This window comes from Eucalyptus grandis, chromosome 9 (genome assembly GCF_016545825.1).
Source record: "Eucalyptus grandis isolate ANBG69807.140 chromosome 9, ASM1654582v1, whole genome shotgun sequence".
NCBI lineage: Eukaryota > Viridiplantae > Streptophyta > Magnoliopsida > Myrtales > Myrtaceae > Eucalyptus > Eucalyptus grandis.
In genome coordinates, this window is record NC_052620.1 from 12,526,421 (window position 1) to 12,546,377 (window position 19,957).

The 19,957-nt window shown below is 40.0% G+C and overlaps 1 protein-coding gene across 1 annotated transcript; it reads right to left on the bottom strand.

Annotated features, from left to right (window-relative positions):
- Positions 1-219: 219 nt before the first annotated feature.
- LOC120288396 lies at positions 220-12,202 on the bottom strand. Its single transcript, XM_039302352.1, has 6 exons — positions 11,921-12,202; positions 9,033-9,137; positions 7,584-7,988; positions 4,786-5,016; positions 2,158-4,316; positions 220-2,064 (listed from the first exon to the last, which is right to left on the bottom strand). The coding sequence occupies exons 1-5, from the start codon at positions 12,200-12,202 to the stop codon at positions 3,678-3,680; spliced, it is 1,662 nt and encodes a 553-aa protein (XP_039158286.1). The 3' UTR covers positions 220-2,064; positions 2,158-3,677.
- Positions 12,203-19,957: the final 7,755 nt, after the last annotated feature.

Consider the following 19,957-nt stretch of genomic DNA (forward strand, 5'->3'; position numbering starts at 1 on the left):
GGTTAACCAAACATTTGTGAGCCCCAGCCATGACGACATAGTTGCAAAATATTGCACAACCATGGGGTCCCTGAGAGCCTCTTGGAGGAGGCGATCAACGGATCACGCAAGTCCTTCGAGTAGGAGACGGATGCCAAAAAAAAAAAAATTTACAAAGAGGGTCATAAAAAACAGCAACACGGGACTTCATAATTTCCTTTTTTTTTTTTTTTTTTTTTTTTTTGCCAAAGGGACTTCATAATTCAGTCGCTGCTGACTAGAGGAACAGCATATTTTGCTTCATCACTTTCCGTTGCGTGTTTTTCACCTTTCGAAAAGGGAAAACTCAAGAGAAAGTTCACAAAGTGAATTGATAAAAGAGAGTTTGCAAAAAAATTACAGTAATTCATACAATTGCAGAGTAAATGGTTTTCAGTGTATGATACTTGATGGCCTTTTCTATCTTCTTGAACAAATCAAGGGCCAAACTAGCAAGCGTACGAAACTTGAGTTATTCACTAGATGTTGAACACTCATGAAATGAAAGTGCCCGGTTACTTCGTTCAGCCAGCGAAGGCAATTGCTACCGCTGAATCTGTACAAAGTTTCTCACCCGAATTTCACTACCAGTCATAGCATATAATCTTGCATCTAGTCTCAATCAATGATACGAATCAGTAAGATGATCCTCAATGACCGATCATTTTCACCGATAGGAACATCGGAGGTGGTCGTTTTGTTCTTTTTGGGTGGAAAAAAAAGGTTGTTCCTCGATGGTTGACTTTATTTGCGTTCTAGTGGTAGCAGTAGCAAACTTTTGCACCTAAGTTGATACAAAATATCAACACCCTTTGTTGTATTCTCTAGGAATCCAGCTCCAGTTCAGTTTTCTAATGCATCGCAATATCTCTGGCAGAGAAATGCTCGAGTACTCAAAGCATGTGATGAGACTGGGCTCTCGTCTGTTTGAGCACTTACCAGAAGCCTAGGCCTCCACCACACTTTTACAGCAGCTCTAGTTCAGTTTTCTAATGCATCGCAACATCTCGAGTAATGCTCAAGAGGATGGCCCCGCCCTATGAAACAATGCAAAGGCAAGTCCCCATCCTAACACGACTTTTCAACGCATGGACTCCAGAAAGAAAGCAAGAAGGGTTTTTCCTCTAATCAGTAACATCAGAACCACATCTTTTCGCAATTCAGCTTCTCATGTCCAAAGGCACATGATTGTTAAATTAGCTGCTCACAAAGCTCAGTACCTTAGTTTCAAAGGGTCCAATTTTAAATGATTTATAAAACTATTGCAAGCCTTGGCATCAATCAAGGTTGTCCAAGATTCACCAAGTTGTCTGTTTCACTCATATGAACATTGAGATTTCTATATGCTTACTAGATCATATGGACCTAGCTCGTTAAAAAATAGTTATGTTTACCTGAGAAGTCCAGAAACTCACTTAAAAGTGATGACAAAGAGAGGTTTACAAACCAAAGATTCCTCTACATTTAGATTTCTGTAATTGCGGAGAAGTCAAGGGCTAAGACAACATTGAATCCTCCTGTCATCTATCATTGTTCAACTCTGTCCTAACAGTTTTGTTTTAATAAATTGCAAAACTTTTGTACTAGCTGCCTGATCCCCTAAAGAATCATCCATTATTAGACAGCATTGTAATTTTCTCAGCAGGGCTAGCTCATAAGGTATGACTTTCTTCTTCCATTTTTTATGAACCTCATAGTTCTAAAGTCAAACAGAACCTCGCAATGGATGTCATTGTTCTCTTCACTTCTCTTCTCTCAATCAATCAGCTATAAAGAAGATGCACATATCATGCATTGACATTGTAATGTCTCCATAACACTCAAATCATAATCCAAATGTCTCCATAACATCGATCCATAATCCAAACTCATCTCCAACAAAAATATACATTCATAGTGAAAAGTTGAGTGAGGAGGTTGTACCAGCAAGACGAGGAGGCAAATGTGGTCTTTGTTCTAGACGTGCGACATAACGAGGAAGGTGGTGATGACTGGAGAGGGAGGGACGCTTTCTTTTTTGATAAATATTTGCACTGCCAATATACACTGAAGAGAAGATAAATTAGTTAAACAATAAAGAAGGTAATATGGTTGAAAAAGGAACACTATTAATAGGTGATATTAAGTCTTTTCTCGTACCTCTACTATGCTGATCGTTCCGATTCATATCCCCTCCGGAATAAAGACCGGAACGTGCACATCTGTTAGGCAACTCTCTTCTAGATTGGGACAATTAATGATTCTCAGTTCCTTCAAGCATGTGAGGTTGCGTACCTCAGATGGTAAACGCTCTAATCTTGGACAATTAAATAATACAAGCTTTTTGAGCAAAGAGAAATTTCCAATCCATTCCGGCAAACTCCTCAGTTTCTTACATTCTGAAATCTCAAGAGATTGTAGAGTCGTGACATGTCGAATCCACTCGGGCAATGCCACCCAATCAATGCATGAGATTTTAAGAACACGAAGTTTCGTAAGGAATTGCCATTCGATGCCTTGGTTGTCTTCTTGGCACAATAAAGCGAGTCCTTCACATCTCCGAATGGGGAGCAAGGAAAGGTCCTCCATGGCACCGGAGAGACCCCATTGGTTCCAACCATGAAGTCTCATGGACTCAAGATTACTGGCCAATAGAAGTAGAGTCTCAAGTATCGATGACACCAGATCCCTATCAGAAAGATCTAGATGCTTTAGTTTAGAGAAACGGATGAATGTGGATCCCATTGCTGGTTCTGATAGGCATTTTGAATTAGTCAACAATTGTTTTTCCAACATTTTCGTGCTATCTATCTTCAAGCATTCCACCTGGGTGAACGGTGGCTCGAAATTCAAGTCAGGACACCGCTTTATTTCCACGAATCGAAGTTTTGGGAAGGATGACTGTGGATTGTCTGACTGATCCTTTTGATATGCTTCCATTACTTGCCTTTTTTCCCACCATCCTATCAGGCCCTTGCAGTTGAAGAGGACTAAACTCTCAAGAGATGGGAAGAAGGGGCGTCTATTATTAGATTGCTCGAGGTCACTTGTCTGTTGAATAAACTTCAGGGCATGCAAGCCTGTGAGACTCAATGTCCTTAGGGAAGGGAGTTCACTTAGGGGTGGTAGGTGGCTTAGTGAGAAACACATTTGAATGGAGAGGTGCCTAAGATTGACCAATTTCCTCAAATCTCTCGGAAATATTTTAAGGTTCTCACATCTAAAGAGTTTAAGGAATTGCAAGTTCACTAAATCCGTGATTGAATCCGGCAAAATCTCAACAGATTGGTTTGTGAAAATATAAAGAAGCCTTAATTGCTTCAACTTTCCAAAGGAGGAAGGAGGGAGAGGAATATCCATTTTACACAAGCCCAACGCTCGACAGTGTCTACACTTGGAGAAAAATTTGGGAGAGTTGAGTATAGAGGATTCACCTTTCAAATAGAGAAACGTTCGCAATTTGGATGTTTTGAGCAAGGACAACAATTTCTCTTCAGAGAAAATCTTTGAAATAAGCGATACATGTCGAATTCTTCCATCATTATCTCCTTTAAAATTAACAATCTTGCATTCAACTCCAGCAACTTTTTGGGCAAGATCGTGCATGAGATCATGCATCTTGAACAACAAGACCTCGCCATTGTCGTCTTTTCTTACAGCATCAAGGAATGACCTACATATTAGTTCTGACAAGTAATTGTCGGCGACCTCTTCAAGGTTGTCCTCCCATTGCATGACTCGATAAAGCCTTGTGCCACCCAAAGAGGCATCATCGTCTCCTTCTTGTAGATATGATCTTTTGGAAACAATGAGCAATATGCAAAACAATGTTTCAAGCATGATGGGAGATGATCGTAACTAAACTTGAGGACTTGCATAATTCCATTATCAACCGCATCAATTTCTGGTATTTCTGGAAGCTCCTTCACTCTATAACGGTTCCACTGATCTTCCTTTCTGCCGTACAGAAGGCTTCCTATAGTTCTAATGGCAAGGGGAACCCCGGCGCATTTTCTAACTATATCTCTTCCCATCTCCTCCAATCTCTGGTCTACCGATGCTTGCCTTTCTCCAAACGCCACTTCCCTAAATAGATCCCAAGACTTGTCTGTAGTTAGGCCTTCTAGATCATAGATAGCTGAGTTTTCATTTGTGACCTTTGCAACCGTGTGACTGCGAGTGGTTACAAGTATCTTGCTTCCCCATTTTCCACCCTTTAGCCAATCTCCAAGCGCCAACCATTTGAGCCGATCTTCATTCCACATGTCATCCAAAACAAGCAAATATTTCTCCTTGCCTAGAGTCTCACGAAGAAGTCTCTGCAATTGGTCTAAGGGCTTATTCTCGTGATCTTGACAATTCGCTGATTTAAGAATTTCTTTGATAATCAAATTCACATCAAAGACATCAGATACACACACCCACATCTTAAGATCGAAATGTTTTTCCACCTCCCCGTCGTTGTACACTAGTCGTGCAAGTGCGGTTTTCCAAGACCTCCTTTACCAACGATGGAAACAAATGACACCGTATCGCTACAGAAGGAATTAAACAAAAGTTGTTTGATCTTTTCTTTGTCCTTTTCCTACCAATTATTTGTTCGTCAGGTGTGGAAATTTCAAGTTTCTTTCCTCTCACAATGGCCATTGTTTCCTCACTCAGATGCTGCTCTAAATGGAACTTCTTATCATTTGCAATCCGATTCAGTCTCTTCCTAAGTTTCTGAATCTCATTAGCCACTTTGAGGCGGTGTACAAGCTGATTCGATTTAGAGAAGAAAACGCGTACCACTTTCGACATCTTGTTGCCGGGCATGACCTTCTGCCTCAGATCTTCGGTTGCGACATCGTCGAGCAATTCATATACGTCGTACAGCACGTCCCTGAGTCTCTCGAGCCAGAGCTTGACCTGGTGGTTGTGCCATTGCTGCTTCTCAGCATCCAAAAGTACAGCTCGGATGGTCTTGACAGTGTCCTTAAGACTGTCGAGCTCATCCCTTGCGCCTCGTACAAGTTGGATCTCTGAAAGGTATTGGAACCAGCGAGTTTCAGTATCTCGGTGGCGAGGTTGAAAAGCACTGCTTCTGCCATTTTGGATATGGTCTTTCTTTCTTCTTCTTCTTGTATGTGTGCTCAATGTCACGGCTTGGAATTAACATTATCTCGTTGTAAGGAAGTGGGAGTGGAATTGACCGATAAGAATACAAGTGCGTGCCAGTGTTGGGTGGGGTGTGAAAGACGTGTGGGGTCCACGAAAAAAGGGACTACAGAAAGAAAGAGGAAAAACCAAAAGCCTAAAGGGTAAAAAAAAAAGAAAAAAGGTTGCCCTCGTTTAGAGAAAATTTCCTGTTTTTGTTTTATTTTCATTTGAACATGAAAATAGTATTGAAAAAGCCTTTGGTCACGTGTTGAGGGCTGTTTCCAAACGAAAACCCAATTGCACTGAAATAATGAAAACTTGTAATAGCCTTCTTGTGTAGAAATGAAATTTTTTATCCAAAAATGAAAGAAATAAGAGAATACTGATATTTAACATTAAAAAATGTTCTCATTTTTTATTATTATTTCTCTAAAAATTTGATATTGCACATCGCTTAGTCTTTCTTATTTATTTATTTTTTAAAATTTTTGTATAGCACTTCTATAGATATCAATTCATGCAAATACCTTTTCGAAGTAAATTTTAAATTGTTTTATATACTTATATCAAGATATTTGAGGATCTTTAACTCCATAATTGCCTTTATACGGAAGAATACTTGTAAAATTTAGAGTTGCGAGACTTATCGAAATGATTAATTCTGGGGTCATCCATGTTTTGTGACAATAAAACCAAAGACATGATTTAGTGAATGATATCAGATGTGAACTCTAAATGTTTCGATGACCTGATTAGTAAAGTAAATATAGATAACTAACAAATTAAGTTTCTCTTTTACGCATGGGGAATTGTTGCAACCTCCTTTTCTTTGGCGCTCAATATGTGCAGGTGCCGGTGAAGGCTAATAGTTTGATTAGGTTTATTAAGCTTAACCTAAACTCTCCCAAGCCCACTAATTCACGACTTAATGGTTTTATTTTTGACCTATAAGTTAATTTTAAAGGGAGTCGCTACTAATCAATTTGAGGTGGGTCAATTGGAAACCCAAAAATATTGAGAGAAATATTGGCCCTGCGCAACTAGAAAAATTAGGATCGGGGACTTGATTACACTAGTTAATCATTAATGCCCTTTTGTACCTAATCTTGTTTACACCCTAATTTTTTTGGATTTTTGAGGGATTTTTCATGCATTCGTGGGGAATATTAAATTTTTTTAACATAAAAATATTTTTGATTTTTTTATCCTTTTTGAAAATATAAATTATTTTTTGGCTTTTTCGGATTTTTGGGAAAACATAGAATATTTTTGGTTTTTTTTTTCTATTTTTAGAAAAATAAAGTATTTTTATTTTTAATTAAAACATTATTTTTAATTACAATATTATAATAAAGCAACCCGGTCGGATCCCTCGGTTGAGATCGGCCAGTTCATCCACCCGTGGCCCGAGACGGGCATGCAAGTACGGGCTTGGCTCGGTATCCTTCTTCCTTTCTTTTTTGAAAAACAAACCCGGCCCAAATCAAATTAGCTCATTTTCCATTAGAGAAGGGTTTGGCCCAAGGATAAACCAGCCCACGCGTGCAGACCCGGCTCGGATGGAACCCTACCCGAACGACGACCCACATCCAACTCAATTTTGCAGCCGCAACCCGATTCCGACAAAACCCTACCCGAACGACGACCCATGCCCGACCCACCCGACCAAGGCGTCCCTTTGCAAACCCAGCTTTCTCATGCTTTTGTTTCCGACGATCGTGGCGGCGAGGCAGCCGAGCTTGTCTTGGTCTCGAGCTCAGCCTCGACCGACATCGCCTCGGCCTCGCGCGGCCGGCCATCGTTGCCGATCACGTCACTCGTCGACACCGGTCACTAGAGATCCAATCGCGGTTCTTGTGCTCACTTGGGATTTCTATCGAACGCCCGGAGGACGCTGCTTGAGAGGGGTAAGGTCGAGTCATTCGAGCTCGTTTGAGCTCGCGACCGCTCTCTTTCTCGCTTACTATCGAATTCGAAGCAAGGGACGAAGCAAGGTACGGACGAGGAAGAGAAAAAGACCAAAGAACAGATTTGGGGAGAATTTCTCTTTTTATGTATATTTAGTCTATTGTCAATGTACATCACTTGAATAATTATACTACAAGGTGCATACTCATAAGGCAATGTAATATCATACATATCAATCTAAATCAATCTACTTTTTAGATTGATTCTATAAAATCAAAATCGGATCAATTAGTATCCGAATATCCGAAGATCTTCTGCATATCTTCCAACACTCCCCCTCAAGCTGGTGGCTTGTAAATGTCCAAGACACCTAGCTTGCTTAATAGATATGCATGATGTCTTTGACACAAGGCTTTGGTAAACACATCTGCAGGCTGTTCAGCAGTTCCAATCCTTCTTGTCTCAATTGTTCCTTCTTGAATCTTCTCCCGAGTGAAATGACAATCCACTTCTATGTGCTTGGTTCTCTCATGCATTACAGGATTCATTGCAAGCTTCAGGGCCGATTTGTTGTCGCAGTATAACCTTGTTGGACCTTTCAATCGTACTCCAAGGTCACTGAGCAAACCTCGTATCCACACAACTTCACACGTGGTTTTTGCCATGGCCCAATACTCTGCCTCAACTGACGATAGAGAAACTGTTGCTTGCTTCTTGGTTTTCCATGAGATAAGAGAATCTCCAAGCTTAATACATAAGCCAATTATGGATCTTCGACTCATAGGACACATCGCATAGTCCGCATCGTAATATGCTGTCATTTCCACATTGGATTTTCTAGATAAAAGTATTTCGAGTCCTGGACATCCCTTCAAATACTTGACGACCTTCAAAGCGGCATTCATGTGAGATTCTTTTGGTTTGTGCATGAATTGACTCAGATTCTGCACCGCATATGATATATCAGGCCTGGTTATAGTTAGGTATATAAGCTTTCCAATGAGCTTTTGGTAACTCATCGGATCCCGTAGTATAGGATCATCCCAAGATGTTCCCTAGCACGATTTCTTGTAGTTAGCCCGGCGTTCTATTCGATTGGAATGATAGCTGGCCCGCACCCCGATAAACCGGCCTCGATATAATCTCCAATACAAACTTCCTTTGACTGAGAGAAATTCCTTTGTGAGATCGTGCGATCTCAATCCCAAGAAAATATTTTGGTGCACCCAGATCCTTTATATGAAAAGTGGTATGCAAATATTTTTTAAGGCTCTCTACTGCAGCTTCATCGTTTCCCATGATAAGAATGTCATCTACATAAATCATCAGGTAGATAGATGACGTACCTTTGGTCCATGTAAACAAAGCATAATCATACTTTGATTGTTTGAAGTTTGCACTGGTGAGAGCATTGACAAATTTAGCATACCATTATCTGGAAGCCTGTTTTAGCCCATAAAGGGATTTACGGAGACGACATACTTTATCCTCCCCCTGTCTCCGTAAGCCTTGAGGAATGTCCATGTAAATTTCTTCATCTAGATCACCATGAAAAGAGGCATTACGAACGTCCATTTAGTGTAACGACCAATCATGGATTGTTGCAACGGATAAGAATGATCGAACAGTGACATCTTTGGCAACTGGAGAAAAAGTTTCGTTATAGTCGACACCTTCTCGTTGTGTATACCCTTTCTCCACCAATCGAGCTTTGTATCGTTCAATGGATCCATCAGCTATATATTTTATTTTGTAGACCCACTTGCATCCTATGGATTTCCTATCCCTAGGAAGATTAATTATCTCCCATGTTTGATTATCGGCCAAAGCCTGTAATTTTGCTGCCATCACCTTTTGCCACCGTGGGTCTTTGGATGCCTCATCATAACTAGACGGTTCTTTTTCATCAGATATACGACTAATGCAACATTTATGTTCCGACGAAAGTCTTTCAAAGGAAACATAAGAAGATGTCGAATAGTTAATACCTGGTCCATTAAGCGAGGCACATACATAATCTTTAGTCCACGTTGGTGGTCTCGTGGCTCTCTTCGAACGTCGTGGATGGTCCACTGGTGGTGGAGGAGATATTTCTGCAGCATTATTTTCTGCATGATTATCAGAATCATTCTCAATATTGGATGGAGCGGTGGGTATGCTTTCCAATGTCTCTGTCTGTGGTGACTCGATCAAATGATGGTGGGATGACTTGCCCCGGTGATGCAGCGAGAAAATATTTAGGAGATAGATTGTCCTCAATTGGGGATTGATGTGAGCTGTTTGAGATATTCAAATCCCATGTGGTCTCCTGGAATGGAAAAATAGTTTCGTGAAATATGACATCCCTGCTCACGAAAAATTCCCCCGTCGATGGATCCAAAATGTAATACCCCTTATGTAGGTTAGGGTAACCCATAAAGATACCCCTCCTTGCACATGGACCCATTTTATCTCGAGGTCCCATAGTTGTAGCATAACATAAACAATCGAAAACTCGTAGATGATCTACTGCTGGTTTTTTTTTTTTTTCCATAAAGTAACTCAAAAGGTGACTTACCAGCTAATATCCGAGTAGGCATACGATTGATGAGGTAGGCTGTAGTAAGGACACAATCTCCCAATATGTTGCTGGTATGGATCCCTGAAACTTTAAGGCGCGTGCGACTTTTAGCAAGTGACGATGCTTACGTTCCACTACTCCATTCTGTTGTGGAGTATAAACGCAGGAGCTTTCATGTAGAATGCCATGAACCAAGAAGATTGATTTGCATTCATGACTAAAAAACTCCTTCCCATTGTCAGTCCGTTCGCTGGATTGATTTCCCAAACTGATTTTTAGTCAAGATAATGAATGTCTTCAAATGAGATGGAACTTGTGCCTTTGATTGCATCAAGAATACCCATGTAGCTCAAGAGTGATCATCAACGATTGTGAGAAAATATCGTGAACCGTCACGATGTGCTGTGTGATATGGCCCCCAAACATCCACGTGAATTAAGGAAAGGACATCATTGGAACGTTTTGCATTGGAAGGGAAAGCTGCACGAGACTGTTTTGCTAGAGGGCAAACATGACAGTTAGGGTATGGGAAGAAGGCACCATGTCCCATTCGTGAATGCAAAAGAAAATCTTTATCATTGGCAATGGCGTTACACATGACATTTTATTGAAAGGAATTGAATCATGATGACTTGAAGTGCTAGTCCAGAAATATAAACCTTTAGAAATATTACCCAAGCCCATCAGGTTTCCTAGTCGAAAGGGCCTGAAAAACGTGTCAGCATCAAAGAGTATTTGACAAGAGTTTTCTTTGTAGACTTTGGACACGGAAATGAGGTTGAACTGGAATTGTGGGACATAAAGGACATTTTGCAGGACAATTTGGGGCTTAATTGAACAGTCCCTGTCAATGTGACATGAGTAATATTTCCATTTGGAAGTTCCACAGAAATAGGTGTCTCCAATTTCCTATTCATTTTTGAAAAAAAACTCATATCACAAATGATATGATCACTTGCTCCTGAGTCAATTATCCATGCCATTTTTGAAATTGAGTTTATCAGGTAGTGGGATATACCTGAGAAGCTTCCCCCTTTATTTCCAATGTCTACTTTCTGCAATGCCTGCATCAATTGTTGATATTGCCCATAAGTAATAGGTCGGTCACTACTTGTCCCAAAAGAGGTTCGGTCACCCGTAAGCTGCGTAGAGTATTCTTTCTTTTTTTCTTTTTCTCCTGGTTTTCCATGTAATTTCCAGCAATTATCTATGGTATGATGCGAACGTTTGCGGTGTTCACAGTACAATTTACCTTTCCCTTTGAATTTTGGCTGAAATTTCTTATGGAAAAATCTGGCTGTCGGATGCCTTGTTTGCCGAATTATCTCCACCGTCCGATCCAATGGATAGATAAGCTCTTTGTGGACTGTTAGATCTTCGGGGAAAATCGAGTTGTCGATCTCCTCGAGAGATTTGAGCCATTGGATCGCCTAATCGATCCCGCCGTAGCTTCCATCCCTTTTAAGGGTCCTTTAAGCCATTTTGAACCCTAGCCCCTCGCGATTCTCCCGAGCTAGGGTTTTTGCCCCCAATTCTATCCCGCGGCGTTCTCCGTGGAGGGTGAGGGCTACGGCGTTGCCTCCTCGTGTTTGCTCCGGAGTCGTGAGTCGCTAGCTCTCCTCTTGGACGGCCAACCGGGAAGATCCGGCCGGGGGCGGCACGGGATCCATCGCGAATCTACGATCTAAACGTTAGGTAAGTTTCATTCAAAATCAAGAGAAATCGAGTGGATTTCTCCCTCTCCTTCATCGATCCGTACTACCCGAGTGTTTCGGGGTCCCTCAAGCTTTTACTCGCGGCCTCGAGCTTGTTCCAGAGCGATGAGAGTTTGTTGTACACCGTGATTAACATGTTTCCTTGTTTGAGATCCGTGAGTTCGCGTGAGACAATTTTTTTTTTTGTTGCTCAATCTAACTTTCCATACATCTCTTTGATGTTGTCCCACATGGTTTTTGAATCTTCCGTCGGTGGGAGGCCTGCCGCAACGTTTGGGGAGACATAGTTGCCTATCCAGGTGCAGATCAGGCGGTTGCACTTTCTCTAGTGCCTTGCCAGCCTTTCATCCGACATGATAGGTACGGTTCCGTCAAGGAAACCGTCCATATCCTTTTGTTGCGAGAGCCCTTCGGAAGTCTTGTGACCACTTGCTGTAGTTTTCCAGCCCGGTTAGTTGCAGACTGATAAGTCGCACTTCTAGACCATCGGCGGTAGACACATGCAAGGGGTCCCCTGGTTCTGGTTGGCCGATGATAGCCGCAATCGATACGGAAAGAACCGGGTGGAAAATTTGGGTTCGGTAGGGATTCGTCCTCGTACCCAACCCATCGAATCTGGATCCATGCCCCGCATTGAAGAGACCGGGTGAAGGTTTGTTCCCGATCCCGCTTCTTCGCACTCCGGGCTTGGTTCTGTTTCGGTGGCCGAGTTTGCCCGCTTGCGGTTGGTAGACTCCCATCGATCTGAACATCTTGCTCGGTAACTCATTACCCGGCAATGATGGATTCGGGCCTTGCTTGACGTACCATGGATAGGGTACCCATTGGTAAGGTTGGCCGGAATGGGCTGCCCCACATTCGCCGAGCCAAGAACATCCGCCATTGAATCTGCGTTTGTTGCTGTGTCGTGGTATCTCGCAGTATCATCTCGATGTTGTGGTCTTGTGTCTCCACCGTCGGTGTGACATCGCCTGTGGAATGAATTCCAAGGTCTTTGATAGGAGGTAGGTTTTCCGGGTTCATGGTAAGTAAATCCTCTCCGCTTCTTCTCCCTTCTCACAATAATCGATTCTCTCGTAACAAGACGTAGATCTGTCTTGTAGGTTCAAATGAAAGCAATCTGGTGCGGAAGTTGGAGCTTAGAGCCATAGCTCTAATACCGTGTCGAAGTCGAAGCAAGGGACGAAGCAAGGTACGGATGAGGAAGAGAAAAGACCAAAGAATAGATTTGGGGAGAATTTCTTTTTTGTGTATATTTAGTCTATTGTCAATGTACATCACTTTAATAATTATACTACAAGGTGCATACTCATAGTAATATCATACGAGATCAATCTAAATCAATCTAATTTTTAGATTGATTCTATAAAATCAAAATCGGATCAATTAGTATCGAATCTCCGAAGATCTTCGCATATCTTCCAACACTTACTCTTCGCTCCTCCCCCGAAGTCTCTCTAGGGAAGTTCTCTCGAGTTCGCTTGCTTTGCCGTCGACGGAGGTCGCACCGGCCTATTTATAGGCAAGGGGGTTCGGTCGACGGAGAGTCTCAGCCATTGACCCTTGGCTCGCGATGGGACTCTCTGACCGAACCGGTGTCCCATCCCGCTTCTCCACCGGAGCACACTCAGCATTGAAGGCGAGCATCAATGGCGCCCGAGAAACGTCTCCTTCGGCCAACATTGGTCCTGTGTTGGTTGCAGAGGATGAGGAAGAAGACAAGAAGGAGGAAGGAGACAAGAAGAAAAGCCGAGGCCCCTGGGCGGGGGAGGGAGATGAGGAAGGAAAGGGGGCTGGGCGCAAAGGCCTAGCCCCGCCGGTTGTTGCATTTTCTCTTTTTTTTTTTTGTTTTTATTTATTGTTGTTGTTATTATTATTATTATTATTATTAAGTAAAAAAATGTGAAAGAAAAAAAGAAAATAAATATTAATGGATAAAAATATTTTTATTGGGGTCAAGCTGATCCCTAATTTTTTATGCGAACTAATTCTATTTTAATCAAAATTTAGGTGTCAATAGGAATTCGTGATATAGACATATTTTCACGTAATTTGTTATTATGTCTATAGGAATTAAATAAGCTAGATATGGTTTCTATCCATTAGAAATTGATGGAGCAAACCGAATCCCTCGTATGCTTTTTAATGCAAGTTTTAGTTCTTAAATGAACGAAATAACAGTTTGAGAACTCAAATACATAAATGGCACACAGACTCTTATCGTTACTGTCTTGCTAACTATAAATTTCAAACTACAAAACCATGCACAAGATTAGGTTAACCACTCAAGGTGTGCAATTGATACAAAAATATTCCAAAAGTAAACTGAGTCAAAGTACTGTAGATTTGGCCATAGGCTACTTGTCATTTCGATCCTTGTATTCCAAAAAGGATAACATAAACCCCTTCATATGGAGAAAAGAAAATCAATTACTTATGCTATGTTAGGTGCTCACTCTTTCGAAGAAGCTTTTCTGTGTCTTTGAGAAGATGAGGCTTAAGGTTTCGATTTTTGTGCATATGGAACCGCTGTGGCATTACTCTCGTTTTTTCATGTAATGTTGATTGTGATTTCCTCCCTTAATTTAACTAATGTTTCCTAATTTTTTTTTTTTGCAGCCATGTAACATTGATGTAGCACCATGTGACCGCTGTATCAGAAAACATGGAAATATGTAATGCTTCTATTTGAAGAAGCTTTTCTGTGTCTTTGAGAAGCCATTTTTTAAAAGGCACATACTTTGGGAAAAAGCAATGCTTGCCTTTTTACCACCATAATCATTCATTGAGAAAAAGAGATGGTCATGAACATGTTTTGCATAATTTGATCACGAACCAACAAAGCTTCTTACACAAACAGCACATTGCGCTCTTGTAAATGGGACAATATATAAAACGATACATGAAATAGATGTTTGGAAATCATTTTGCTCCTAAATGATTCCATAAGATTCGGATTCACTTCCTACTTTACTCAAGTTTCATATGATACGATCACAAAAAGAAATCTTTCTATTTTCATTGAAAAGTTAACCAACTATTTTAATTGAACTGTCAACAGATTGACTTCAGCTTCGCTATACCATGATCCCACAAAACCTACACATCGGCTAGTTTGAGTCATTTCCACACAGCTATTATTATACGTGAGTTCAGTGGAAATAGGAAAAACCTGTCAAGGAATGATTATTGTTATTACTTAATTGTAGTCTTGGACCGCCATCAGTGCCCGTTGTCTTCTTTAGAATCTTTCTTGTCACTAAGTGGACCATAAAAGCAAATCTGCTGCTTTTCAGATTAGTTTTTAATATTTTCTTCTTCCCTTTTGACTTTGATAAGATATGTGCAACCCCAAAGGTCTAGGGTTGCATTTTCCGAAGGAGAGCTGTATTGGGGAGCTACATCGTTTTGCTGATTAAACATGGCCAACTGAAACGACACCGTTTTGGCTTCGCTAAAGCCATGATGCATCAACGTTAGTTCTCTTTGCCTCCCATTGTTCATATAAACCGCCACGTACAATTTTTAATGGCTGCGTTGGATGAAACAATATTTAACAATTTATGCATTTTAGTGTCTTGGATCTTCCCTTGAACCTATCACGGTTGTCTGGAATCTCGAGATTTACTCCTTCCTCTATGCTCTGAGACAACAAGTTGTGGTTGAGAGGAGTCCACGCTTTTCTTCCGAGTCTCATACTCAAGAAACCTAGATTTCGCTGCATCCAACTTCACTTTTCCACTAGATGCTTATGGGATGAGAGGTGTCACCGATATCCCATATGGAAGCAAATTAAGGAAGAACGATGCTTGTAGCTCATCATTTATCGAGCTTTGCAACTCTTTCAATTGATCCGCCATTGGAGTTCCCTCTTGATATTTCAAAGCAATAGCCTTCTTGATTAAATAAACCTTGTCATTTGCCGATATCCTCTCCTACAACACTTCAAGTTTCTTCAATAGTGCTTTTGCCGAAGTTTCATACACCACATGGTGATCGGCATTGCCATCCAACCATTACCTAATAAAACTACACGTTGCCTATTAAGCTAACTTCCATTTTTCATCGTGTAGTTATCTTAGCCTCATTACTCTCTATTGACCATCTATTTCTTTGCAATAAAGCAAATGGCATGTTCTATAGTTGGCACCGTTTAGGCTGACCATCGTAATAGTAGGAAGTAAGAACATAGATCAGATGAGAAACGTGTCGACCGAGAAAGACCACCATTAACACTTAAAATTAACCATGCTGTCACGTGCTGGTCACATAAGTAAAAAGGTCACTTGAGGGCTAAATGGAATTACATATATGCCCTATGAATATTGGTATTATTGGCTGCCGATGGGTGTACTGAAGGAAGTTAGATGGTCGACGATGAAGGAGCCACGTGTCCAACCATAATGATGTGAGTTTTGGAATAATTTTGGCGGTAAACTTCGGAAGTAAAGCTTTCGAAAACATTAAGAAAGGAACCAAAATGATGCACGAAAGGAAGGCGGTTGGAGACCAAAGGCCTAGCTAAGGGAGCTAAGGGAGTTATTATCAGCGGATAAAGCCATGATAGAAGCAGTTACAAAATGGATTGGCTGAAGAATAGGGAATGTGCTAAGAAAAGAAAAGAAAAATTAAAATTAAAAGAAAAAAATTTAAATTAAAAAAAAATTAAAATATTATTAAAAATTGTCTACGTTAGCATTGACTGTACTATTTAATGGATTCAATTGGCAAAACATAAAAAAAAAAAGTTTATGATTTCATTGATATAATTAAAAAGATTTAGGATTGAATTAATAAAAATGCAATAAATTTAGGACTTTAAAGTGAATTTTCTGGTCATATAAGTCAAGGTCATCGAAGACTTTTCAGCTTGTCAAGAACATAAATTCCAAGTCTGGCCTCCCACTTTTTTCGGTCCCGCTAAGAGCTGTTTACGGATGCGAAAAATCGTGGTGATTTATTTGGCTGGCATGAAGATGAAGACTTACGCATTTCCAGGAATCTGCTGTCGGACCATGAAGAAGAAAAAAAGACAGAAAAAATCAAAATGAGAGAACCAACCCAATAGCCACAAGTCTCTTAGAGGACGAATACGTTGGATGGACAAATTGTTGGAACAAATTGAAAATCAAGAAGTGCCAAACATGACATTTTGAACTCAACCTTAAATAGACCATGCCAAAACTCACCCCATATGTTTTTGAAATAACTTAGAAAACCAACCTTATTCCTCCTTTTCAAAAGACCTAATTGATAATTTCGCTCTAACTAAACCGTTACTTTAAATGATAAGAATATTCATTACGTCCCAAGACTGAAAAAAGACTTCAGTCAAATGCCATGTTTCACAACGTTCTAATCTATCATTTCCATGTAATCCCATTGCTTTTTCAACACGTATATTGGATCCCATGGTTGAAAGATCACATGATTTCGAATTCATGACCTAACTCCTGTAATTACTCTAATTAGATGAACACAGGACTTGAATATTACGGGTGTACAAAATAAAGTTAATTTGACTTGACAGATTTCCGTGGCGTGTACGCCAAAAAACCCTTTCTTTTCTCCGTTCACTGGACAAAGCTGTACTTTCCTCTTTCTTTCTTTTATCTATCGACGTCTTCTTCTTCTTCTTCTTCTTTTCCCACTTTTAGATCGAGTCAAAGTCCTCATATTACATCAGCCATGACCCTTGAATAGGCGATGGCCAAAATAGTGAAGAACCCGAGAGTAATGGAGAGAATTGAATCTGAAAATCGGCAAGTTCTTTGAGGAAAAGAGAGGATCGACGAGCAAGACATCCAGCAATTACACTAATTTGAGACTAGTCATTAAAGAAACTCCACGATTGCATCCTCCTATTCCCCTCATCACGAGAGAGTTAAGGGACATATGAGCAGTCTCCGTATATTAGATACGGCCATAAACTATAGTCATCATCAAGGTGGGGGTACTCGAAAGAGACTTTGATCAAGGAATGATGCCGAATGCTTTATATCAGAGAGATTTGAAAACTCTTCAGTTATCTATAAGGGGACTAACTATACATTCCATATGGAGCAGGTCAAAGGATGTATCCCAGCATATTATTTGGTCTTGCCGATATTGAACTTCCACTTGCTCAATTGCTTTACCACTTTGATCGGAAGTCAGAACAGTTCGACATGTCCCTGACATTTGGAGCTGCAGCTCGGAAAAAGAATGAATTGAACCTAATTGCCATCCTATAACAGTTCATCCCAAAGCATTGAGAGTAGTACCAAGAACAATTATGCATTTTATGTTCTAGTGAAAGAAGATTTCACCATTGGGCATTATTGATAATAAGACATTCTTACGGGCTATCCTTTCTTCCCTGCAAGTCTGCAAAGTGCAAGAGCATGATGCCGACTTACTAAAGCCATACTTGGATGCACTGAATTAATATGAATCAACGCAACTCAGTCCTCAGTTCTGGTGGATTCCACTAGAGTCCACATGTGAGACCAATTTAACTCAGCACAGCGTCCACTCCCTCAATCCTTATCCTTACAAAGGATATGGACGTCGTGCCTTCTTTTTGAGTTCAATGAAAAGAAAAACGCACAGATGTTTAAGTCAAGGTCATCAAGGACTTTTCAGTGCATCAGGAACATCTATTCAAGTCTAGCCTACTACTTTTCTTGGTCCAAGCTTGGAGCTGTTTACGGAAACGAAAAATTCTTGCTGATTACTTGGCCGGCATGAAGATGAACACTTCTGTATTTCACAGGAAGCTGCCGTGGTCCCATGAAGAAGAAAAAAGACAGAAACGATCAAAGGAGAGAACCTACCTAGTAGCCACAAGTTTCTTTTAGAGGACGAATACGTTGGATGGACAGGTTGTTAGAACGATTTGAAAATCCAGAAGTGCAAAACACAACTTTTAGAACTTAACCTTAAATTAACCATGCCAGAACTCACCCCGGATGTTTTTGGAAATAACTTAGAAAGCCAACCTTGTTCATCCTTTTCGAAAGACCCAAGAAATTAATATGTTTCATTGATTTCTTGGCGAGTACAATTTCTTTTATTCCATGACAAGTCAGAAAATTCTACGTGGATGCTCCATATGCAACAAGAAAGATGTATGACCAGATAGCCACAGCAATTACTATGGCAAGTTAGTAATACACTGTCTTTCGGTAACAACACAAGCGGCGATTTTGTACCATTATTCCAAGAACACCTCAGGCGATATGCCGTGATATAGGACTAGCCTTTCTTTCCCTTTTCCCCCGTTCTAAAGATGGTTCGACCCCTTCCACTATACAAGGGTATATTATGCACAACTTCTCTGAATTTTAGGTAACACAAGTTTGCCTCCAATTTTTCAATTGTTATACAATAACCTCTGAACTTTTATTTTGTTCAAGCAATTAACTCTTCATTATATTCTTATTAGCATGCACAATGCTTGTGAATTTTAAGGGGCAAAAGTATAATTTTATCTCATTCTTTTTTAAAGCCTCTTTTTTACCTTTAATTAATGTAAAAGACTGAAATACCAATAATCAAAATAATAAATATCGATAATCATATTGAATGATGAGAAATTTTCAAAATTAAATAAATATAGCCACCTTCATATAACTAAATAAGATATTTTAAAAATAAATACAAATTTATTAGAAAGGGTAAAAGGCATCAATAACTAAAGATCAAATAACAAAAATTCCTTAATCACTATGTATGTTTAAGGGCAAATTACCATAATAATGATTGATTAACGAAAATATTTACAAGGAGAGCGATCAATCCCTTGCAAAATATATCCCTTTAAGAGGCAATCCTCCAAGAAGAGCTTCTAGCATATTGAATAAAAACGCCCTTTGCATCGATAATTATTTGAAATTTTCTACATCATTTTGGTTTTTAGATAAGTTTTCAAATTGGAACCTCCTCAGATGCAATGGCACATGAAACTCGCTTCAGTTTTGGCTCATACGCTAGTTTTTAGGTCCCCGCCATATTGTGTAATGAGGCATATCTTTCTTTGAGAAAGCTACCATCACCAAATTATCTTAAACAGTAACTTGTGCTATTTTGCTGGTCCCATATGCTTGCTTTTTTGAGTTTGGGCTTGTATTATATCTTTCCTTCTTAGACAGTCCTTTGCCTTATATTTCTTATTCAATTGTTATACGCATCAAAGAGCAACCAAAAGCATCCGATCCATTAATTAAACGTATGAACTCATATTCTAGTGGAGTTATTCATCAAATTTACGATATCAATGCTTCGACGCGTCCATACCTATTGGGATCGTGCCTCAATTTTCAGTTTATGCTTCACACTCTTATGGTAGGATTTCGGACAACCACCTTACACTACTGGATTTGATTAATATCAAAGTGCTCTAAGTGAGTCAGCTTCATTACTAAACTAAGTAGATCACCAAATCAATAAGCAATTCACCACCTCAATCAAAGATCAAACATGCTATTATAATGAACCACGCGGATGACATGGAATATTGAGTGCAGAAATAAATGAGAAGTCAAACTTGTATTCTAACTAAACATCTCAACTTTTCCATCGAAGTCACCAAGGAACCACATAATGTAAGGTCCATTATTAGTGTGAGCCCATTACAATTTGTGGCCGACAAAAATTG